General features: G+C 31.9%; 2 protein-coding genes across 2 annotated transcripts in view; both read right to left on the bottom strand.

The window, feature by feature from the left end:
• Hs3st-A (Heparan sulfate 3-O sulfotransferase-A) overlaps positions 1-24,796 on the bottom strand; it is a 480,225-nt gene extending 455,429 nt beyond the window's left edge. The window contains exon 1 of the mRNA XM_076393903.1: positions 24,661-24,796. The gene's annotated coding sequence lies outside the window, so the exon portion shown is untranslated. The remainder of the gene's footprint in view (positions 1-24,660) is intronic.
• LOC143189908 (uncharacterized) lies at positions 7,480-9,014 on the bottom strand. Its single transcript, XM_076393902.1, has 2 exons — positions 8,452-9,014; positions 7,480-8,349 (listed from the first exon to the last, which is right to left on the bottom strand). Exons 1-2 carry the CDS (start codon positions 8,864-8,866, stop codon positions 7,484-7,486), a joined length of 1,281 nt encoding a protein of 426 aa, XP_076250017.1. The 5' UTR covers positions 8,867-9,014; the 3' UTR covers positions 7,480-7,483.
• Positions 24,797-26,642: the final 1,846 nt, after the last annotated feature.

Genomic DNA, 26,642 nt, shown 5'->3' with positions numbered 1-26,642 from the left:
TAATAGTCGCTATTGACGGTCCTTCCTTTCTCAAGGTAGTCAATGAAAATTATTCCATGCGCATCCCAAAATAGAGACGCCATAACCTTGTCAGCCGACTGTTGCGTTTTCCCACGCTTTGGAGCGGGTTCATCATGTGCAGTCCACTCGGATTACTGTCGATGGACAACGCAAAAACTCGAGTTTATTACACTTGATGTTCTTCCAACACTGCACCGAATCATCAACTCGTGGGTGTTTTTGACAAAAGTAACTTAATATATTATGTTTACACACAGATTTTGTATAATAGCTGTTTGAATTATTCCAGTGGAACGTGTTTATAAGTTTATAATGTTATTTTAAAAACAAACTATGAAGATTTTGTTCAAATCTCACAATGTAATTTTGTACAGTACCGGATACACTTTTCATTCCACAGAGCTATTAAAAGTTTAAGTGGAAAATCAAATATCTGTCGTCATATGTATATGATTTAAATCTTTTCTTGTGTTGCAGTTTCTACCAACTTGGTAAAATAAATATTTTGGTAGCCCTGTCAAATACATATGCATCTGTATTTTCAAATTATCATCATAAAATGGTTCAGTAGCTTTTGATTGGTGTTTGTTTGTCTTTGTCTTCGGTATCAAAATCAGGCCTTCTAAAACGTCAAAACCAATATTCCCGTTCGATGACATTCAGTTTTTTTTTCTTCAAGTCGAAGTAAACAAGGAAAAGTACACACAAGTGTTATTTATACGATACATATTGAGGCATTTTCAATGCACTGAAGACTTATTTATCACACTTCGGCGTAATAACACACACTGAGAAGTGAAGCCACTTGTCAGCGAGTTGCAAATATACCCGAAGCGATTTATGGATAACAATGCCATCTATTGTAAATTTATAAAAATTATTTTATAAGCTTGAATCATACCCATAAAATATAATATTCTCGATAAGCTACGAAATATATACATACATATATTATATACTAGCGACCCATCCCGGCTTCTCACGGGTGCAATGCTGATACTAAATTAAATACACTACAGAAAAAATATGAACGTTGTATATAAAAACATAGCGGCCCGCTCCGACTTTGCACGGGCATAAAATATATATGCCTATGTCACTCAATGAAAACATGATTAAAATCGATCCAGTATTTTTGGTTCATTCATTACCGCCCTTGGCCTGCACGCATTAAATTTGGAGTAAAACAATTCCTCTTCCCCTATACTTACTATGAAGATTTCCTGCTATCTTTGGAATATCTAAATTCATACAATTTTTATTACATTACACATTTTTAAACGCAAATTTTAAATTTGTAATATCTCCGAAAATATTTGTTTAATTTACATGCTGTAAGGAACCATATTGATCTATATTAATTGCACACTGTATTTAAGGTACTTAATTCGATAATGATTAATGCCGTATTGCTTAAAATAGCTTCGTAAATAAGCCATTTTCTCACGTAAAAAGTAAACAATAAAAATGGTTAATGTGGGTTATCCCTAAAAGATAAACATATACCAGCGTGGACTTTTTTGTAGACCTTTTTATAGTGTACAATACTGTAGTACATTAATTTAATCTAACTCGTAGGGTTAGGCAGCGTTTTTGCTAATTGCTAAATAAGCCTAAAAAAATAGGTTATATTACGATATCACGTTAGAAACCTCTAAAATTAGCAATGTTGCCTTAGTATATTATGCATGTATTATACATATAAACCTTCCTCTTGAATCACTCTATCTATCGAAAAAACCGCATCAAAATCCGTTGCGTAGTTTTAAAGATTTAAGCGCACATAGGGATATAGGGACAGAAAAGGCGACTTTGTTTTGTACTATGTAGTGATAAAATTTTCATGTCACAATGTTCGTTACCATACTCCTCCAAAACGGCTTGATCGATTCTTATGAAATTTTTTATGCATTTTCAATATGTCTGAGAGTCGGCAACTATCTATTTTTCAAACCCCTAAGTGTTAAGGGGTGTCTACCCCAAAATTTATTTTGTTATTTTTTGTATTTTTTTTTATAATGTGTCATTAAAAATACATACAACCTTAAATTTTCACTTTTCTATCACCAACCCCTGCTTTTTAATAGTAATTTTAATAATTTTATCATTTTTTATCCGGCTCGATAACATCAATTATTATCACTTGGTAAGTTATACCCTCCAGCACGGAGTAGAGATGACCAAGAAGATGGTCTCCTATCGCTCTCAAACAAGCCTTCTCTCACTCCTACAGTTTTCGGTTATTATTAGTGTATATGCATCAGGTGTAGTAGCTAAACATTTTTGCGATATCAGTGTAACTCTCATATCAAATATATTCTAAAGTAACTTTATCATTTATTTATTATTAACTAATATTATTGAATATAATTTACTATTAATAACTAATGAAATTATTAATTTTGAGTGTAATTCGCACGATCAGTTAATTAAGTGATTTATATGAGCTCCAAAGTACTCAAAACGTGTCATGAGTTCCCACAAACAACGGTTATTGAGTTGTAAGTATAAATTATTTTTATACGTTTATTATAAAATCAAAAATAATACTTTCTTATTGATAACGAAAATATTGTTGGGAATTGTGAAATACGAATTCGGGGAAAGTTAGATTTTTTTTGTTAGATTTGTTTTTTTTTGTGTTTACTTATGAGAGCTCTAATTTTTTTCACTATTCGTAACAATATGTATTTTCGATATAATTAAGAAAAATAAAATTTTCCGCTTTCGTGAAACTATCTAATATTTCTTATTAATACTGATTATATACTGAATAATATAATACTGAATTATATACTGATTATATTAATATCTAATATTAATATAATCAGTATATAATTCAATCAGTTCTATTTATGTGTGTTTTATATTGTACAGTGAACAAAGCCAACAAAACCCTAAGGGGCTCATTTGAGCCGTGATATAAATAAATCCTGAAGCACTAGAAATAGACAAGCCCAAAGAACCGAAGTTCAGGAAGAAAATACAGGAGCGCGTGTGAGAATGGCGCAATTGCGTTAAGAACCAAACAAAAACAGGCTAACAAAAAATATTGTTCACGCTGTAGCATTCAGAGATTAATATTACGTAATAAATTAATGATATGAATAATTATTACTTGAAATAAATTATAATAAATAAAAAAATTGAATGTTTGTTGTTTTGTTATTTTTATATTCCCTCATCGTTCACAGCGCTCCATGCCTTTTTCACTCATATACCACATCCATACACACTTCCAATAAGTTAGTTTTTTTTTCTACACTAGAAATTCTCTAGAAATTATTTAAATAACTAATAATAATAATACTAGTAATAGCAATAATATAATAATGTATATATAATAATTAAAGGAAGTGTAAAAACTTCCTAGATTCACTTATAGCATATTTTATCTAACAAGTTCTGGCAAATGGAATAGGGGCACAAAAAGAAGGAGTCAAATTAGAACCAGATCATTTTGTCGAATAAATGATATCACAAAAAATATCTCGGCCATAACCATAAAATTTACTGATAAAAAAATATAATTACTTTTTCGTTTGTAATAAAAATCATTTTATGGACCAGCCGCGCAACTTTAACAATGGCAATTTATACTTAATTTTATTCTTCCTCACTCGGCATCTCGTTCGAGGAGTTATGCTTTATACTATATTAAACTTAAAAGATTACAGATAAGAAATATAACGTAATAAAGGGACCTAAAATAATTTGAATTTTCCCTCATTGGAACTTCTAACTTTTTACAAGCGTTAAAAGATTCCCAAATTTTATTTTATTCCCTAATTTTTATATATATATATATATATATATATATATATATATATATATATATATATATATATATTGCGTCCTTCAAATAGTCTAATAACGCTATGTAATAGTCGCTGTTGATGGTCCTTCCTTCTTCAAGGTAGTCAATGAAAATTATTCCATGCGTATCCCAAAATACAGACGTCATAACCTTGCCAGTCGACTGTTGCGTTTTCCCATGCTTTGGAGCACGTTCATCGTGTGCAGTACACTCGGATGACTGTCGATTTGACTTAGGAATGAAACGATGGAGCCGTGTTTCATTCATTGTTACATATCGACGTAAACACTCGGGTTTATTACGCTTGATCATCTATAGACACTGCTCTGAACCATCAACTCGTTATAGTTTTTGGTCAAAAGTCACCCTCATTGCACAGAGCTTTCTCATACCCAAATATTCGTGAATGATATGATGAACACGTTCAGTTGATATCTATAGAGTGTCTGTTATTTCATTCAATTTTAATTACGGTCATTCGAAATAATTTTGTGGATTTTTTAAATGTTTTCGTGGGTAGCAACCTTTTTTGGGCGTCCACTGCGTTCACCGTCTTCGATGCTCATTTTACCACGTCTAAACTTAACATACCAATCCTTGATGGTTGATTTTCCTAGGGCAGTGTGCGGAAACTCGGCATCAAGCCAGGTTTATGCTTCAACTGTATTTTTCCCCGAAAAAACAATATTTTATCAACACGCGAAATTCCTTTTTATCCATTTTCTCACAACAACAAAACTTGCTTCACTAACAATGCTATAATTCACAAACTAATGATACCACAGCTGTCAAACTAGGGCTAACTAAAAAAACTATGGATTTAGTTCTAGTGGCGCCATCTATGTGTTAGGCCAGGGACTTCTCAATTGACATGTTAGTTTAGTTATTTTCATTACAGATCTTGTTTTGAGAAATCAATAATTAAATGATTATAAATACACTACTTTCATATATTATCTAGATTGCAAAAAGTGTCTAATTGTAAACATTATTGTTTTAGTTAATATAATATTTCCTGTATTACTTGATGTAAAGTTTCATATTTATAAATATAAAATAAATGTAAACAAAAATTATATATTCTAATATTTAATTGAAGTTGTTGCAGTTGTAAAAATAATCTTACTTATATGATACTTTTGTTATAAGGTTCAGTGATGTAGTAATTTAAATTTATTGATACTTTGTTAACTATTAAAACTTAGTGGAGATTGGCTTTAATTAATTTGATTTAAAGAAATTAGTGAGTGTTAATTATTGAGACTGTTTGCATATCTTTTAATATACAGACAACTATAATTAATGTTACATAATTAATGTATATTTCTGTTCTTATATTAAAAATACTGTCAATACAAGTTTTATTAATATTTATTATACATATAATTTTTTAGTTATTACTTTTACTCCATCATGAGGGTCACATGATTAACTTTATAAATTGTAGTCAAATTTCGAAATTTATATTTATTCTATTTTATATTTAACTAGCTGACCCGACAGACTTCGTCCTGTCAAAAAGATTTGTAATGTGGCAGTTTTTGTGCCTACGTATTTTAAAAAATTCTCCTGAACAGAACCATCACCCTGGTGATAGGGCGTTGTGAATAAAAAATAATTAAATAAAACATATATAAGGATTGAAAAGTAAGTAATCGCTTTATTGTTAATCATGTGAATCATAATTATTATTATTATTTTCATTATATTGCTTTGTGGTATACGATGTTTTTTGTTTGATTACCTGGCGCATAGATAAACAAATCTGATGGTTTTCCAACACGGGAACAGGCAACATACAATTGACCATGTGAGAAACATGGGTTTTCTAGATTAATACCACAAACACTTAATGATTGCCCCTGGGACTTGTTTATAGTCATAGCAAAAGCAAGCCGTCAACATGTCTATAGGAAATTTGCCATTACCAATGTCAATGAGTTGTTTAGAGAATATGTTTCCAGATTGGTCATTTTGCAACTCGACACGCATATTCTTGCTTAAATGAAGTACTTTAACATGTTTCCACAAATTGGAGGACTTTAGACATGCATTGAGTTCATCAGCTGGCGTTGATCGTGGAATCACTGGCAATGTTTGACGAAAATCTCCTGCTAATAAAATCATTGCACCACCAAATCGGTTATTATTGCTACGTAGATCTTTTAAGGTTGTGTCTAAAGCCTCCATAGATTTTTTATGTGCCATCGTGCATTCATCCCAAACAATCAATTTACATTGCTGCAAAACCTTTGCCATTGCAGAGTTCTTCGAAACGTTGCAGGTTGGAGTTTCATTGCTTTGCATATTTAATGGCAATTTTAGTGCTGAATGGGCTGTTCGACCACCTTCAAGCAAAGTTGCTGCGATTCCCGACGAAGCGAGTGCAAGTGCAATTTTATTTTGTGAGCGAATTGTTGCTAATATTAATGAAATAAAAAAAGTTTTTCCTGTACCACCAGGTGCATCTAAGAAATAAATCCCTCCAGTTTCATCATTTGTTACTTTCATAAGAGTTTCAAATACATACTTCTGTTGTTCATTTAACAGTGGAAGATTTGTTTGAATTTATTCTTTCAAAGCGTTGAGATCATACAGTCTTTCTCGATGCAACTCTTGGTTAAAAGCGTCATGCATTGGACGATTGGGCGCGGTCAGGCCTAATTGAATTAATAGTTTGTTTGACATTATCAAGCACATGTCCTCAATTGAAATCAATGCTTCATTGTAAATTTCTTCACTGATTTGTATATTTGGATTTCCCATTCTATTCCGTATTTGATACAAAATATCATCACACATATAATATTTGTACTTCATCCACAAATCAATTGGGTTTGATGGGAAGCATGTAGATATGATTATAGAAAACAATGTTCGTATTTGATGAGTGTGTGATGATATTACAGCATCATTGAGAGTTTGATCCCAATGAGCGTCATTTTCAAGCAATTGCAAACGTTGACAGGCTTCTCTGTAGGATCCACACAATTCACCATCAACAGTTCGTAACTGTTGGAATGATGTTGGGCCACGTACATTGACTAATAGCAGTCGTAAATAAAAACATTCATCATTGCTTGGATGTACTGAATAAATCCGGCCAATCGCATCGGTGGAATATACATCTGTATATCCTGGAACTGGTTTTCCTTGTTTCCGTCGTATAAATCTCCTTGAGGATTGATTCCAGGTATAATATTTTGGCATTTCAGAATATAGCAATGTTTGTGCGAAATCATCGTTTTGGCATGTCTCAAAAAAACTGGTTAATGTAGTAGATGGTGGCTGAGCAGCTCTTTGTACTGCGTTCTGTGCTGTAAAATACACTCTTTGTCCATTTTCTAAATGCACAGCTAAGTGAACAACAGAAGGGTGTCTCTCATGAATAGGAAAAGAAAATATTCGCCAAACTGCTTCATTACTACTGACATAGCGGCCCATTTGGTATTGGGTAACTTCATCATTAGAATTCCCTGCACCAATTCCAATCACAGCCATATCACTCCCTTTGGTTACATATTTGCAAATGTATTTAATCGATTTCACTGAATGGCAAGATTCAACGTTGATGTGTGCTTTGAATGTCTTTGATAAAATGGGTGAATATGGAACAATCCAACGATTATCTATTTCAATATCTTGTTAATTTAATTTGACAATTGTTGATTTTCCATTGTCTGCTGTCGATCTGCGACGATACAATGGATAACCGTCATTACCAGTAATTGTTTCCGATATTAATGTCCGTGGATATCGTTTTGAACATTTACCATCCATCATACACGGTGAATTTTGATTAAGAGTTCCACAGGGACCATGTATCATGTTTTTGATAACTACCTCATGCAATCCAGGATCTACTTGTACATTAGGGATTTCAGCTGATATCACTGCATCAACTTCATTTGGCCTTATCTTTTCAACCAACCAAATCAAAATGTGTGCATGTGGCAATCCTCGTTTCTGCCACTCCACAGAATACATCCAGCAGCGTGTCTCACCAAACACATTATGTTTTACGATGAAATTCATTAAAGATTTCAACTTTTGTCTAAAGACTCTGGCTGTAATATCATGACGATCAATGGATGATTTCCCAGGTAATAACTCCTGCTTAATTTCTATCCATTGCGGATTGCATGTAAATGTGATGAACAAATCTGCTGTACCATAATGACGAACATACGACATGGCATCTTGAGCATATTCGTGCATATGCCGAGGGCTTCCGATGTATGTTGCTGGAAGAATAGTCATCCGACCGACATTCTGTGCATTTCCATCAGTATTAATCGCATCTCGAAGGTGAATATACTCTTCAGATCGGAGTTTGGTTTGATTCAACCTGATGAATGTTAATCTCTCCGTTTCAATTTTAACATACATGTCATCAACATATTTGTGATATAATCGCCGACATTTCAATATGCGATTATCTGCATTTTCCCGAATCATTAGGCGGTATGAATAATAGTTCATTGAACTGACTTTTTTGTTGGTTTCAGAACCTGTAAACAGATTTTGTTTTAATAACATTCAAATATAAAATTAAAATACATAATATAGTGACTGAGATATTATCGCCATAGCTAAACTAATATTTTAGTTACCTGTAATGGGATTTATCATTTTTATTGATAAATCGTAGCCATCTTCACCTTGCCAAAATATAATGGGATATTGCAGTGCATCATATGAGCGGTGTGTTTCCTTTATAGGTTGTAATTGAAAATTCCGACGATGTAAAACAATATCACGGGATTCCAAGTTTTCTCCAACTACAACGATAGCAACTTCATCAATAGTTGGTGCATTAAAACGTCTTGTATGTTGACCTGCAGGTGTTTTATCAGCTCTGATTACAATTTTGTGATTATCGGATGGCATCAGATCCAGGGCAGTTTTAAACAATATAATCAATTGATTGTGTTGATGAAATAAAGTTTGTAATTGTTCTACAATAGACCTTTTTACTAAATTGTTATGTGCACAACGCAGATCAATTTCTTGTGGTGAATTGCCCATAAAATAAATTTGCAGGAATTTGTTGTCGCTATCTGACACTGGTAACAGTGAACCTGCTCTGTGATATATTTGCCCTTGTATCTGTAAATAAAAAAAATATTATGGTGTGGTATAAATTAATGGATTGTCAATGATCAAACTTAAATAATATTTGATCTTAAAAAGTATATATTTAGTTTTAACTAATATCTATCAAATATAAAATATAATAAAAGTGTCACTGAAACTGAATCACCATATAATATGATGACTAAGTGATATATTTCGTAATGATTAAGAAATTGAAGATTAGTAACACATCTTAACTTTGGTGACAGAAAATTTTGTTCGCTAAAATAATTATGAGTAACTGCTATAATACATACCTTGAAAGTTGGCATAAAATTTTCCCGAACTGCATTTGTTGCCCCAAATGAAGTCATTTGAAAGCAATTGTTATATTGTTGAATATGTGTCAAAAAGTGTATAGAATCTGTTCCTATTCCTGAAACCAATGAGTACAATGGTTCTGGTGGTGGATCCAATTGTATCAATTTCACTTTACCATTTGCGCAACACAATCCATTGGCATCGTTTTTGTATTTTAATGCCTTACAGTGTGAGCAAACCAAGTTCATAGAACCAATAACAACACATTGGTAGTTACTGTAGTCAATTGACACATCGTAACTGAAAGCAGCTGGATTCAAACTTGCGCGATTATTAGTTGAATGTCGCGCTCGCGCTTCACGCGTTTGTGATATCCGAATTCTTTCACGTTCATTTCCGTCGTCACGTTCTTGTGCAGTACGATTAGATCGGTAATTAGCTTGGTTTATAGCATTTCTGGTTCTTCTACCTAAATTGCTTCGTCTTATAGGAGGCATATCAAATATAAATTATTTTTTCACTAATCACGAACTAAACAAACACTAACTAACTAAACACTCTGCACAAAACACGATATACGAATTTGTTTCGTGTATCACTTGACAATTCATCTGTCATCTGTCAAAAGTCATCTGTAACAGACAACTTTTTTTTTTAAATTTGATATGACTTGAACTCAAATCCTTTTAAGCCGTACGAATTGTTTTATTTATTTAATATTTGAATTAAATTTTAAACAAATAAAAAATTTTAAATAAATAAAACAATTCGTACGGATTAAAAGGATTTGAGTTCAAGTCATATCAAATTTAAAAAAAAAAAGTTGTCTGTTACAGATGACTTTTGACAGATGACAGATGAATTGTCAACTGATACACGAAACAAATTCAAACAAAAAGGGCTATTTTTAGGGTTTTTCCAGCAATAATTCTAATTTTTCTCGCCGTAAAAACCATCCCTGAACTTCAACGAACATTTTAAAAAAAGATTTGGCCAAATTGGTCCAGGCGTTGTTGAGTTATGCGCTTAGGAACATATTTTGCGATTCATTTTTATATATAAGATTTAACAATTGCTTTCAAAAAGAAATCAATAAATAACATATTTTCTACCTAGAGAATATAGACTGATTTGGCACTATATTTTTGGCATTATCACTCTTCACTAAAACAAAATCGAATATTCATCACATAAAATCTTATGTGACCCACTAACAAAAACAGTACAGCTTACTTAAAAATGTCAACATCAGCTTTACCAACCAAATATTAACACAATAAATCTTTAAATACTATAAAGTCAAGTTAAACTAACTAGTTATTGCCAAATTTAAATGAAAAAAAGACAGTTCAATTGATAAATCGAAATAAGGTTTGTACTAGATAGAATTTGTTTATACTAGCTAAACACTTAACGCCATTTACTTATTACATATACATGATGCAATATTTTAGTTCTCTGGTTATTTCCTTACTTACGTATATGCTAAATTATCAACGACTATTTTTTGTTCTTTTATATAGAACAATTTCGTCACTGCGATTTCTCCAGTGAAGATGTCTTAAGATAACATACCTTGCTTATTACAGTGCAAATAAAATTTTACATTATTATTAACAAAATATGTAAACAATCTTTATTAAAATTGTTCAATACATTCATTTAAGGCAGCCATTACTCAGAGTGAGCTAACGAGATGTTATATAATTTGACGGCTACAGCAAGAACTTTATTGATTAACAATTATAATAGATACAAAGATACTATGGGTATATAATAAAAAGTTGGAAAAACATAAAGTACATAAGAAAATTAATTCGCTACAATATACAAGAACATTTTAAAATGCAGAGAAACATTTTGTATGAAAAGTGAGTGACTTTTAGCTACGAAATTGAAAATCAATCTATTAATAAAAAACTTGAACTATTATCCTCCAAATTTTTTTAAATTATTGAGATTTTTGAAAAGAATTCCGAATATTCAAAATTCACGAATCTTTAACAGATAAGGATTGAATAGATGTAGATGGAACTTTTACACGAATTAGAATTTCTGCAAAATTGCGATAAAATTACGACGTCCTCTATAGTAGAAACACTCAATTCCTTGATGATAAATAATTCAACTCATTCATTCTCAAATATTGTTGTTGCATGATACGGATACTTAATTCCACCAATTTATATGGCTATAAAATAACTGAGAGATCATTCTCTAAATTAAATTTAATTAAGCCCAATGGTCCCCATAATATCCAATTATCAATCACTACAACATGATAAAAATGGTGTTAAGAAAGCAAATGTTGATGGAAAAAGGTAAACGCTGGAATAACAATTGATTATCTTTTATTAGTTATAACGTTTATTAATAATTAATTGCAGATTTATTTTTCTACATGCTGGAAACAGACCTAACGCATTGAAGAAGAAATGGACTAAGGATCGATTCATCACCAAATCTTAAATATATTAGAAATTACCAGCTTAGTTATTCACTTGAATGAGACTTTCTGAATATGGTATTTTGATTAATGCTGACAATGAGCATTTAACATAATTAAAATGTATGAGGAGAGAAAGAATACTAACTATTATGCAGATATGGTAAATGTAGTTTCTTCAAGAAAGATATATACAGGTAGTAATAGAACAAAATAAGGAGAAATGTAGTGCTATTAAATTGGTGTTATAAGGAAACATTACTAAACCTAATAGTTTAATAGATTTTCGGCAGCCCTGCAAAGGATACTACATGAAAAACACGCCTAAAACTCTATCTCATAGGTGGTGTGAAAAAGTGTTCAATGTAAATATAGTAAAACAAAACTTTAACCTACAAACTACTGTATACTAAATTGTATTTTTAAGTAATTTTTTATGTAAGTGTGTTGTTTTTGTATAATTTGTAAAGTAATGTTAAAATAAAGTATATATTATAAACAGTATTTTTTATTTATATTATAAAGTTGTATGCCAAAGCCAAAATGAACTAAAACTCAGAGTTGACGCCACTACACTGCGAAATTTTGACGTCATCCATTCGGATGACTTGAGTCCACGGTTTTATTGAACGACTATAGTTTCATAGTATTACTAAAAAACAAAGATGGACTATAGTACATGTTCAGCCACTACTTATGATTATTTATTATTATGATTCAGATCAGGAGGTATAAGAAAAAACTAATGAAGATAAGCGGTATTCCCGCGGATTAGATTTCGGCCTGCTCGTCTTCACGCAAAAGAGAATATGTTTGTCGCAGGACGAGTTCTTGCCGCATTTTTTTCCCGGCGCTTTCGGGACCATCAGATCGCCTTCCCAATTTCCTTGGTCCTTCGTAAAATTGCTTTGCGGCCTCTCTCGGTAAAGGCTAAATTTTTATCAGATGGAGATAAAAGGACTCTGATTTATTTTACTTGTGAACTTGGCTTCCAGACCGTGTCTGAACTTGAGGACGGAGACGGGCATCGATTCGTCTATGCCAGTTTAAATTTTTCGAAATTGGACCCCATCCGGGGAAAATCGAACGTTTATTTTTTCGTTTAATAGGGAGATGTGGTCGACCTTTCGTGTTAGAATGATGATCAACGTAATGCTACACCATTGTAAATTTTACTTAATTACATCTTATACTAGATGTACCTACTACCAACTGATCAGTTTGAAGTCGGTACGAGGAACAAATTAGATTTGTTTTGTTCGTAATTTCTTTTTGTGTATGTGACACAAAATTATATTATTATTTGTATATCGGTTGGGCGTTTTTTTGTATTAAAAATTTCGGTTTGATTAGTTTTTGGTAAGTTTCTTTTTTATTTTTTGAATTCGGATAAATTTTATTGTTAAAAATATTTTATCTCTTTTTTGTGTTAGATATTTACTCAATAAATTACGCAGTTATTTTATTAAGTATTACAATGGATAGATTGCAAGTAAAGATGCAGATCTTATGAGGAAAAATAGGAATAAATAAACATTGATTGAAAGTAAAAAGATAAGAGACTAGTTGATTTGACAAATGTTCTGACCAATCTAGAACAACAAAAAGTAATTGTCTTTACCTACAATCGAACTTGCGACAGCCGCGTGGGAGTTGAACGCTTTAACGACTATACAATAGAGGTCTGCAATGTTTCTACGACTTCTCATATAATATGGTTAGTTCTTGAAAGGCAAACTAAATGGATTTTGCACTGAAGGACTTTGGTAAGCAAACCCTTACGAAAAACTCCTCAAAATCCTTTGAGTTGGTTCAGTCCCTACTTTCATCATCAGTTTACCCAATTAGGTTAAGTATACATTATAATAATTATTAGCTACATTATAATAATATTATATAAATAAGTAATATTTTATAATATATCTTAATATACCTCATAATATTTAAAGATATATCATCTAACCGTTCTAACCGTTGAGGAGTTGTGCCTACCGTCACATTAGCTCAGCAAATATATGAATATTTTTGCTAAAAAAATATGTGATCCCGTATATCATTTCCGCTTATTCTATCATCGGATCCTGGCTTGATTCCAACGTACCACCTCAGAAGTACACTCGTTCGAACAAAAAAAAAGACCATTGACGGAGAAATCAGTGAACATATATAAAAAACATACACTCGAACATGGAACCTCAAAAATTAAACTACACTAGGTAGCAAAATTATTAGGAACAGTACTCGTATTTATGTAATTTATAGTTTATTATATTTGTTTGAATAAATAATGTTGTCTAAAAGGGTTAATTTATTTTAAATAGTTACTGGTATCAGCATTGTTGTTTTTGTGATGTCGCAAGTGTAAGTATACGCGCGATATATGTTAAATCTGTGACGTTTCTTCTCATTCAGATATTGTCCGTTAAAACGTGCACTTTGCGGTATTATTGTATTTTCTAGATATTATAATTATAATTCTTTGGACACATCTCCGAGAAAATATAAAGAATAGAGATATAAAAACGTTGTTACTGCACTCCAGACATTGCCAAAGAGAGATAGCAGCTTTTGCTGGAATTTGAAAGTCCTTGGTCAATCGAATTTAAATTAAAATTGATAATAAAAAGTCTCTTGACGCAAATCGTATTGGCAAATGTGGCAGAAAAAGAATCACCACACCCCCTACCGATCGAAAAATCAAAAACATCTGCCTCAAAATTCGTAATAAGAGTGTTGCTCATATGGTTTTTAATGGTCATAAATTGAAATTGAATGAAATAACAGACACTCTAAATATATCAACTGAACGTGTACATCATATCATTCACGGATATTTGTGTATAAGAAAGCTCTATGCAAAGTGGATGCCGCGCGAGCTCACCAGTTTTTGACCAAAAACAACAACGAGTTGTTATTTAACTTTAGTTTACCTAGTCTAATTTAATATTATTTTGAGAAAAACATAATGAAATATTTATGTCCCAATCCTGTTGGTTGTATATGGATATAAGTACAACTAAAGAATGGTAAAAAATTATTGTGTAAATTAAAATTGTACTAAGCATACATATTGCCATTTAACCATTTTTATTTTTAAGAACATAATTTATAATTTGCCGACTCTTAAGATAATTCCAAATTAATATTTTCATATCTTAATATTGTTAGATACTGCCCCTCCACCGTTGGGTAACAACATCATAGATCGAGTAATTATTTTTGACATAATAACAATTAAAGCTGCAACTAAATTCAGAGAGTAAAACAATTTACTCGATGTGATAAAAAGGATTTCGAAATATGAAAAGTGTATTATTAACCTCCAGTTATGGAATTAAGACGTCATTGTGTCACCGAAGACGATTTGCATTCGACGCTAAAAATATCCAGCGTTCCTTTGCTTCATAAATAATTGATATTTATTTCCGTTTGATATTTATAAATCATTTGTGAAAATTTCTCACAAAACCTCGGCGAATTCCTGAATTATCTTTTCATCAACCGATTTGTCATATCCGATGATATATTATCTTGCTTACAGAACAAAAAACCAGAAAATTAACATAAAATATTCAGGGGATTTAACGTGCAGTTTCTTTCGTGTAGGAATTTTAAATAGTTCTCGAACGAACATAAGCAATAAAAATCCAGAAATCAATCAATAATAGAAAATCAGTAACACCTTAACACATGGGCTTAAAAGTCCCGGGCGTAACAAAAAAATGGCGTCTTTTTGTTCAAAAATGTCTTTATTCATCAACCAAATCTCCATCAAAAGACGCACAATCATTCTATGGCCGCTCTGACATTTCAATACCAATTTTCCAGGATGAATTTGTCTGTCTGTCCACTCAGATGACGATTGTTTTGATTCCGGAGTAAAGTGATGGATCCATGTTTCGTTATCCAAGTTAACGAGGCATCTTGTAAAATTATATCCCAAACATGGTGATTGCTTGAAATGCAGAGTTTCTATATATCCGGGCCTCTCATAAGCAAAGATTATGGAAGGTGTTTTCATCCGACCAGATATTAAAAGTCTTAGTTAGTCTCTTAGTCTCTCAGTCTCTTATAATTATCCCCAAAAATAAAGGTTAATTGAATTTAAGGTCATACAGATATTAGTTTGTCAAAATACATTGTAAGTCATGTATAACTGTAAGCAAATTGTCAAAGGTACATTTTCTTCATTCCCATCTCGACTATTTTCTTAAAAATTCAGGATATGTGAGTGAAGAGCAAGGTGAATGATTTTACCAAGACATTAATGAGATGAAGAAAGCATAGTAAAAAAAGTGAAGCATGATATCAACCTACTGTTCAGAAAGACAAGCGACAAGACAAATCCTACAAGGAAAAATGTATAAATGAAAAAACATCACACGAAAAAACTTCACACGAAAAAAGAAAATGTTGTAGTATATGCTACTGAACAAGTATTAGATAAAAAATATGTGTCGCTAACGGTTTGTAGAAAAAATTATATATTTCAAGTATATTTTCTTTTATTTTAATGTAATAAATCGTTTAACATAGTTACTCAAATTGTCAAGAAACGTGCCGTCCTATGAAAAATATCAAGTTACATAAATATTACGACACAAAACCTAAACATCTCTTTGAATATTTTTTTGCAAACCTCTATTATTTAACAGGTCAATTGAAAAGTCCCCGGCTTGACACATAGATGGCGCTACTAGAATTAAATCCATATGTTTTTAGTTAGCTCTAGCCCTCAAAAAAAAATGCGTGTATAAATTTGACGGCTGTCCAATTATTAATTTGTGAATTATAGCACTTTGAGTGAAATAACTTTTGTTATTGTGAAAAAATGGATAAAATGGAATTTCGCGTATTGATAAAATATTGCTTCTTGAAGGGAAAAAATATATTTGAAGCAAAAACTTGTCCTGACACCGAGTTTCCGGACACTGCTCCAGGAATATCAATCATCAAAGTGTGGTATGCTAAGTTAAGACGTGGTGAAATGAGCGCCGAAGTCGGTGAACGCAGTGCACGCACAAAAGAATTTGTTCCCGACGAAAATATTTAAAAAGTCCACAAAATGAGTTTGAATGGTCATAAATTGAAATTTAATGAAATAACAGACACTCTAAATATATCAACTGAACGTGTACATCATATCATTCACGAATATTTGTGTATGAGAAAGCTCTATGCAAAGTGGATGCCGCGCGAGCTCACCAGTTTTTGATCAAAAACAACAACGAGTTGTTGATTGGGAGCATTGTTTCAAGATGATCAAGCGTAATAAACCCGAGTTCTTGCGTCGATATGTGACAATGGATGAAACATGACTCCATCATTACACTTCGAAGTCCAATCGACAGTCATCCGAGTGGACAGCACACGATGAACCCTCTCCAAAGCGCGGGAAAATGCAACAGTCGGCTAGCAAATTTATAGCGTCTGTATTTTGGGATGCGCATGGAATATTTTTCATAGACTACCTTACAGTAATTAGTACATAACAGTGACTAGTACATAGCGTTATTAGACCGTTTGAAAGACGAAATCGCCGAAAAATGGCCGCATTTGAAAAAAAAGAATGTGCTGCTTCACCAAGACATTGGCAAAAATCCATAATTGGGCTACGAATTGCTTCCTCATCCACCTTATTCTCCAGATCTGCCCCCAGTGACTATTTGCTAGTCTTAGATCTCAAAGATCATTCTCGCTGGGAAGAAATTTTCGTCGAATGAAGAGGTGATCGCCGAAATTGAGGCCTATTTTGAAGCAAAAGACAAATCCAATTATAAAAATATCACCCTTGAAGCGGGCAAAAAAATGTGTTTTACTATGCTAGACCGGACTTTTCAATTGACTTGTTATAGAAGATTGTAAAATTTGACAAGAAAAGACATCTTTTATGTTGGTAACTTGGCTGCATAAGATCCTTTGTGATGGTCTCTAAGTAGGTGCCTCGCCTATCACTAGGCTTAAAAAAATAGACGCTAAATTATATATTTTTTAAATAACAACTTGTCACAAATCTGGCAAAATAATTAAAGGAAATATAATCATTTAATTTGCGCTTAATTAGTTCATTAATTAATAGCGAAAGACCGAACGTCTAGGTGTTCAAAATTGAAATTATTTTTAGCAATTTAATTTGAGATTCCCGAAGTAATAAGACGTAATTCCACTTCAATATCGATCTGTCGGTCTTTCATCCACGAAGTTTTAATTGTTAATCGTAACGAATTTAATTCGCTCTCCTCTATTTTGAGTATTATTATAGCGAAAAAATGACATGGCGACAGCATCACTCAACTAGCCTTTAAAATTTTATTTATTTTATTTGTAATTGATTTGCTTTATATCAACTTTATTCATTACTCTATCCAGTGAAGCGTCAAGCAACTTCTGCTTCTTCGACTAAAACTAAAAACTGAATTTCTAACTTTTTAATTTTGGTATCTTACTTAAATAATTGGGCAAACTATTTGTCACTAAATATGTTAACATAAAAACATCAGTTTATCTTGGTTGGCCGCGCTTTTGTTTAGCAACGCTTCTAAACACTGGCATGTCATCATCAGACAAGAATCACGTTTGAGTCAAGTGCTGTACTCTTTAACAACAAAAGGTCAGATAATATCTATGTAGATTGCTCATTTTGTTTGAATAAACATATTTATTTTACTTTTAGCAAATTCATTCAATTCCTCAGGTTCAATTTGTAAGATTTTTGATATCTAGTCTACTTTATGGAAATGATAACAATGATAATGACAAAATAAAATATTATTATTTACATGTATATAGTAACAGCTGTCATTATAGATTCTTTGCTGCCGAAGCTATATATCAATGAGGATTGCATCTCATGATCATTGAACTCCCTTAATATCTCTAGCAGTATGTGAAGCTTATACGCTCAACTGCAGCTCTAGCAGGACATCAAAGTGAATACAATCAACTACTTGTTATACAAGACATTAATCCGATATATTTTCCTTTACGGATTTAATGCCGTCAGATACTTATGAACCCTGAGAGCTTAGAGGATCGTTGGGAACCCCAAAATATAGATTTAGGTGTCGAATATCACAACTAGGCAAATAAATAACTGCATACAGGACTCTCCATACATTCACGAATTGACCAGGTGCATAGATGTAACTGAAATAGCCTATCAATTTAAGAAAGTATGTTCACCTACATTCTTAGATGTAGTACAAGCCTTCAATAAGGTATGGTATGATGGTCATGTTCATAAGCTACAGAAGATGTTGAAAGACTGAAACAACACATTGAACTATTAGAATCTTACATTACACCAAGAATGTTTAGAGTCAATCAAGAAGAAGTCTACTCTACAATAAAATAAGCTAAAGCCGGTGTACCACAAAGAAGAGTATTGCTGCCAATTCTTTACCTATTCTGCACATGTAATATATCGCAAATAAGCATCTTGGAAGGGGTTTTGATACAAAATTTCATTGGAAGCAACATATAACCAGAAAAGGAAACAAGTGGAGTTGAAATATAGGAAAATGTATTGGTTAATTGGAACAAAATCACAATTATCAGTACATATAGACATAGAGAATTCAATTATAGGGATATTCCGCGAAAAATAATATAAATACAAATTTTCCATAACAAAGTCCTTAGAAGTGTTGTAGGTGCACCCAGATACTATAGAATTAACTACTTAACCCGAGACTTTCAGATACCGAATGTCACTTAGGAATACAAGAAAGTCGCAAATAGACCTGAGGAGACCTGAAAAGCAATATAACTCTTGGATAACACCAGAATAGGACACAGACTCAAAAAAAAGCATTTGATCTTGTGTAGTGTAGTGTAATGGGGTGCATTTAATAGAAACGCAGCAGTATTAATACATGATCATTATTACACCAGGAACTAAGATAGGGCCGTTGGGTCCTTCTATTATATACCAAAATTTCAGTTAATGTAAAAGAGAATTTTTAGGTTAATCGCCAATAACTAGCAAAAATTTAATAAATAAATTTAGAAAAATTAAGCACTCTTGGTTATGGACATTTCTTGATGTCCTTCTATGTTATTTATTTTTATCCTTCTGAATTTCGCTTCTAAACTTATTTATAACAGCCCAGTACACCACCTCGCCGGCACATTATATATATAATAAATTAGCAATAAAATAAACAAAAACAACCAAATGACATTCTTCGATTACATTATAAAATGTATTCACTCTTTTTTTAAATAGAGTCTTTTTATTTCCTAAAATAATTGTGATTTAGTGAATGTATAAGCCAGGATTTAATACAAAATACCTTCTAAATAAGGATATATTAAGGATGATAGTAACAAAACCCATTTGATATGAAATATATTAACTCTAGAAACCTCCAAAGTATGTTTTTTTGCAGATATCTATCTCTTTTTAATTTCAATTTATACAAATTGTATGCTAAACCCATAAAAACAAGAAGAATCAACGTTATTTCTTTTGTAGTATCTCAATTACTATAGAACTTAATATTATCAATACTTAAGCCTAAAAACACACTTTGTGTATTAGGGTGGATTGGAATATAGGAAGTAAAATAGTTATAAAACATCAAATGATTAATATACTAAAAATGTTGCTAGATATAATTATACTTCGAAATAACAGACGCTTTGCCAATGTTATAGTACATATTATAATATAATAAGTAGATGTATACAGAAAAAACTGTGAGGAATATTTTTTTATAACATCTTTATTAGATACGCTTAGTACAATCTTAATTATTATTATTATTACAATTAATTTATTACTACTTTTCCTATGTGCTTGGATTAATTAGCAAGCAAGACGAGTGCGAGAAAATACATCAGTATGTATTCCTCAATTATAAAATTACAATTATTTGTTAATTATTAACTTATAGCTATAGTTTACACTAATAATACACACTAAATGTTCACACAAGTTCGTATGGTTTTGTTCGTTTCAATCTCCTGACATCCTGTGCGCTGTCCAGCAGTTGTATTGCTTCCACGTTAGAACGATTTAGTAATCTTCTTTCGTGTTTCAAGGCGAAATCCTGCACAACTTCCCAAATCCATTTGATTTCCAGGTCATCGTGCAGTTCTTCATTGGTTACGTAGCGATAGGCATTGGTAATCAATCGAAGAATCTTGTTTTGACAGCGCTGTATGACTAACTGATTTGAATTTTTAGTGCAACCCCATATTTGCACCCCATAGGTCCAAATTGGCTTTATAATTGTATTATAGATCAACCTTTTTGATTTTAGATCAAGTTGAGAGTATCTTCCAACTAACCAGTATAGTTGTTTTATTTTGGTTCTAATGTGTTTTGCTTTTTTTCTAACGGGATGCTTCCAATTTAATCTACCGTCAAGATAGATTCCAAGGTATTTTGCTGATTCTGCTTGAGGAATCGGGCATCCATTGAGTGATATAATTAAGTTTTTATTATTTCGCCTTAATGCAAAATGAACGTGGACAGATTTGGAGCTATTAAGTTGAATTTTCCAATCTTTTGTCCATTTGTAGATTTTGTTGACTGCCACTTGCACTTTTTCTATTGCCCTAGGCAGAGATATATCTTTTGCCATAATAACTGTGTCATCAGCAAAGATTCCAAGAAGTGTTTCTTTTGTTGTTGGAATGTCAGCAGTATAGAGCAGGTGAGGAATATAAGCACTTAAAATAAAATTAGATGAATCATTAGCTAGAACAGCAATTACCGTACAAAATAGCCTACATCGTCAATCAACGAGAGCTCAAGAATAATGTTGGAAGTACAATTCCCGCCAATATTTCCTGATCGTGTTGCGGGTTGTTAGAACGAAGATCTTAAACAAACATTACTATGTTTTCAATTTTTTTTCTGGTAAACATGGAAAACCAAAGGAAAATCACGGATTCGTCAGAAATATTAACTCTATTTGTATTTCCAATTTTTAAAGGAATAACGAGCGTTGTTCTTGTGTTCGGTGTTGTTTGTTGTTAATATATAGTTATCAGGGGTTTCATGAGAGTGAAATAACAAAGGGGTAAACACAATAAAAGAAACTCACCGGAGAAGGAAAACAGTAGAGAACTCGATGCAAGACCAACCAGGTGGTTTGTTAATAATATCCACGACGATAACAGACTCGTTTTTACTGAAGTAGTGATGGTTTGCGCTTATATTTGGTGGGACTATAAAAATGTTGTTAAAACCATCTGCAACTATTACTGGAAAATGCTACAAAGCATAAAAAGATCAAACTGATATTACTCAATTTGTCAAACAACATTAACAAGGGTACGTTTCTCGACAATAACTAGAATTTGATGAATCATTTAAAGATTATTTCACCAACAAAAAACAATTATACATATAAATATACAAAAGATAAAATATTATTTTAATGTTATATTCATCTGGTAACAGCTGGGATCATAAGCTCTTTTCTATCGAAGTTATATATATTAATGCTAATTCAAACATTGAAATGTTTAGCAATATGTGAAGCTTATATGCCCATCTGCAGATCTCTTAAAACATTTAAGCCAATCAGATGATTTTAGTGGAAATCATACAACCTGAAAAGATCTACTCACTAAGATAGTTCAACTATAATTATTTGTAATGGAGCAATCTATTCCAATCTTCTACATAATACACGATAATGTCAGCGATTTTAATATAAAATAAATAGCTAATAAATATTTGTTCGAGTCCTTCTATCTCATTTATCTATTTCCTTCTGAATTTCGGCCCTCAACTTATTTGTAAGAAAGTATACCTACTACACCAACTTGCCGAATAATTTAATGTATAATAAAGTAAGACATTAACAAAAAACTAAATAATATTTGGTGGGACTATAAAAATATTCTTAAGACCATCTCCAACTGTTACTGGAAAATGCTACAAAACATAAAAAGATCAAACTGATATTACTCAATTTGTCAAACAACATTAACAAGGGTACGTTTCTCGACAATAACTAGAATTTGATGAATCATTTAAAGATTATTTCACCAACAAAAAACAATTATACATATAAATATACAAAAGATAAAATATTATTTTAATGTTATATTCATCTGGTAACAGCTGGGATCATAAGCTCTTTTCTATCGAAGTTATATATATTAATGCTAATTCAAACATTGAAATGTTTAGCAATATGTGAAGCTTGTATGCCCATCTGCAGATCTCTTAAAACATTTAAGCCAATCAGATGATTTTAGTGGAAATCATACAACCTGAAAAGATCTACTCACTAAGATAGTTCAACTATAATTATTTGTAACGGAGCAAACTATTCCAATCATCTACAAAATACACGATAATGTCAGCGATTTTAATATAAAATAAATAGCTAATGAATATTTGTTCGAGTCCTTCTATCTCATTTATCTATTTCCTTCTGAATTTCGGCCCTCAACTTATTTATAAGAAAGTATACCTACTACACCAATTTGCCGGATAATTTAATGTATAATAAAGTAAAACATTAACAAAAAACTAAATAATATTTGGTGGGACTATAAAAATATTGTTAAAACAATCTGCAACTATTACTGGAAAATGCTACAAAGCATAAAAAGATCAAACTGATATTCCTCAATTTGTCAAACAACATTTACAAGGGTACGTCTTTCGACAATAACTAGAACTTGATGAATAATTTAAAGATTATTCCACCAAACGAGGAACAATTACCCATATAAATATACACATGATAAAATATTATTTTAATATTACATTCATTTAGTAACAGCTGGGATCATAAGCTCTTTTCTATCGGAGTTATATATATTAATGCTAATTCAAACATATAACCATCAAAGACAATTGAAATATTTAGCAATATGCAATCAGGTGATTTGAGTGTAAATAATCCAGCATGAAAAGATCTACTCACTAAGATAGTTCAACTCTAATCATTTGTAATGAAGCAAACTATTTTAACATTATACCCAATACAAGATAATGTCAGCGATTTTAATATAAAATAAAAAGAATAATAATAATATAAGTCAATATATCCTCTAAAACATTTATGACGCATTATATCTTATACATACTTATACATATATGTATAAGTTAATATATTTTCTAAACCATTTATGATGCATTATACATATATAAAAGAGAATTTTATACAAATTTAATGCAAAAAATATAGGAGCTAATCTTAATATAATAAAGTAACACTAAAAATAACCTCCAAGCTATGTTTTTTTTGCAAATTTCTACACTTATTTTCAATTTTAATATAAAATAAAGTATATGCTAAAACACAAAAACTATAAAAATCATTGTTATTTATTTTGTAATAACTCAATTATTATAACATTTTAATATTATCAGTAACTAGGCATAAAAACACACTTTGTACTTTATATTATATTGGAATTAATGAATTTTAAAAATTATAAAGCATCAAATGATTAACATAATAATAATATTGTTAGAAAACAGAAATAAATTTACTTCGAAATAATAAACGCTCTTCTAATGTTACATTGAATATTATAACAGAATAAGTAGATATATTCAGAAAAAATTTTGAGGAATATAAGTACTTAAAATAAAAATAGATGAAACATTAGCTAAAAGAGCAATTACCGTGCAAAATAGCCCTACATCATCAATCAACGGAAGCTCAAGCATAATGTTGGAAGTATAATTTCCCGCCAATATTTCGTGGCCCGTATTGCAAGTTATTAGAATGAAAATTTTAGGTAAATATTATTATATACTGAAGGTTTTTACTGGTATATAGTAAAAATACATAGGAATATTAAGGATTCGTCAGAAATATTAACTGTATTTGCGTTTTCAAGTCAAATAAGTGTGAATTTAGTGTATTTTAATAAATAACTAGTGTTGTTTTGTATGCGGTGTTGTTTGTTGTCGATATATAGTTATCAGTGCTTTGTCTGGAGTTCCACGACGATGAAGGTTGATAACAAAGCGGTAAATACATAAAAAGAAACTCACCGGAGAAGGAAAACGGCTTAGAACTCGCCGCGGGACCAGGCAGGTGGTTTTTTTAATCACAATCCGCGACGATAACGGACTCGTTTTTCCGAAAAAAAACCGACCAAAACGTATTCACTACCGCACAAACATTTCGTTTTGTTCGGCCGAGGATCCTGCTTGTTCCGTGCCGCACTCGATCGCTGTCAAAAGTCTGCTTTCCATTCCTGCGACATTCCAAGCACGACGGGCGAGCGGCACGTCGCTGCCGCGCAGGTCAGATCGATAGAATGCCACGCATCCTGCTCAAGAATCCCCGAAATTAGGACTAGCATGAAGACGCGTCCGGGCCCAAGTAATGGCCCATCTTGCCACTATCTGATTTATTGCCGCTCCGTGCATGTTTGTCCTTTCTATTATCTTCTTCTGGCAAACATTTTCATAATGTATTGTCGCCGGAGGTTTCTTTATTTCCGTTCCTTGGACACGGGACGGCGGCGGTCTATTCGCTGGGACAAATTAAATAACGAATTTTCGCTTTATTAAATGGACTTGGTGTGGAGCCAAAGAGCATGTTGGTTTTATTATCGGGACTAATTTGATTATGCTACAAGTAGTTTTAGCGTTAAAAACTATCGAATATACAAATAGAATGCGAACTCTTATCATATATTTATATATAAAACTAGCGACCCGCCCCGGCTTCGCACGGGTGCAATGCTGATACTAAATTAAATACACTACAGAAAAAATATGAACGTTGTATATAAAAACATAGCGGCCCGCTCCGACTTTGCACGGGCATAAAATATATATGCCTATGTCACTCAATGAAAACATGATTAAAATCGATCCAGTATTTTTGGTTCATTCATTACTGCCCTTGGCCTGCACGCATTAAATTTGGAGTAAAACAATTCCTCTTCCCCTATACTTACTATGAAGATTTCCTGCTATCTTTGGAATATCTAAATTCATACAATTTTTATTACATTACACATTTTTAAACGCAAATTTTAAATTTGCAATATCTCCGAAAATATTTGTTTAATTTACATGCTGTAAGGAACCATATTGATCTATATTAATTGCACACTGTATTTAAGGTACTTAATTCGATAAGGATTAATGCCGTATTGCTTAAAATAGCTTCGTAAATAAGCCATTTTCTCACGTAAAAAGTAAACAATAAAAATGGTTAATGTGGGTTATCCCTAAAAGATAAACATATACCATCGCGGACTTTTTTATAGACCTTTTTATGGTGTACAATACTGTAGTACATTAATTTGATCTAACTCGTAGGGTTAGGCAGCGTTTTTGCTAATTGCTAAATAAGCCTAAAAAAATAGGTTAATTTACGACATCACGTTAGAAACCTCTAAAATTAGCAATGTTGCCTTAGTATATTATGCATGTATTATACATATAAACCTTCCTCTTGAATCACTCTATCTATTGAAAAAAAACCGCATCAAAATCCGTTGCGTAGTTTTAAAGATTTAAGCGCACATAGGGACAGAAAAGGCGACTTTGTTTTATACTATGTAGTGATTCTCATGTCACAATGTTCGTTCCCCTACTCCTCCGAAACGGCTTGACTGATTCTTATGAAATTTTTTATGCATATTCTATAGGTCTGAGAATCGGTTACTATCTACTTTTCAAACCCCTAAGTAATAAGGGTTGTCCACCCCAATTTTTTTTAACTTTAGATAATTTTTTTTTATTATGTGGCATTGAAAATACATACAGCCCTATATTTTCACTTTTCTGTCACCCTGCTTTTAATGGTCATTTTAATAATTCATTTTTCATCATTTTTATCCCGCTCGAAAACATCAATTATTATCACTTGGTAAGTTATACCCTCCATGTGTCTACCGGTGTCAGTTCTCACCCAGTGATGGAGTAGAGCGCGGAATAGAGATGACAACGAAGACAGTTTCCTATTTTCGTCAAACAATAAGCCTTGTTTCACTCCCTCTACAGTTTTCGGCTAT

Source organism: Rhynchophorus ferrugineus, unplaced genomic scaffold (genome assembly GCF_030347505.1).
Source record: "Rhynchophorus ferrugineus isolate W39M unplaced genomic scaffold, kcgeb_rfMv2 rfM2, whole genome shotgun sequence".
Classification (NCBI taxonomy): Eukaryota; Metazoa; Arthropoda; class Insecta; order Coleoptera; family Curculionidae; genus Rhynchophorus; species Rhynchophorus ferrugineus.
This window is presented reverse-complemented; position numbering and strand designations above follow the sequence as displayed.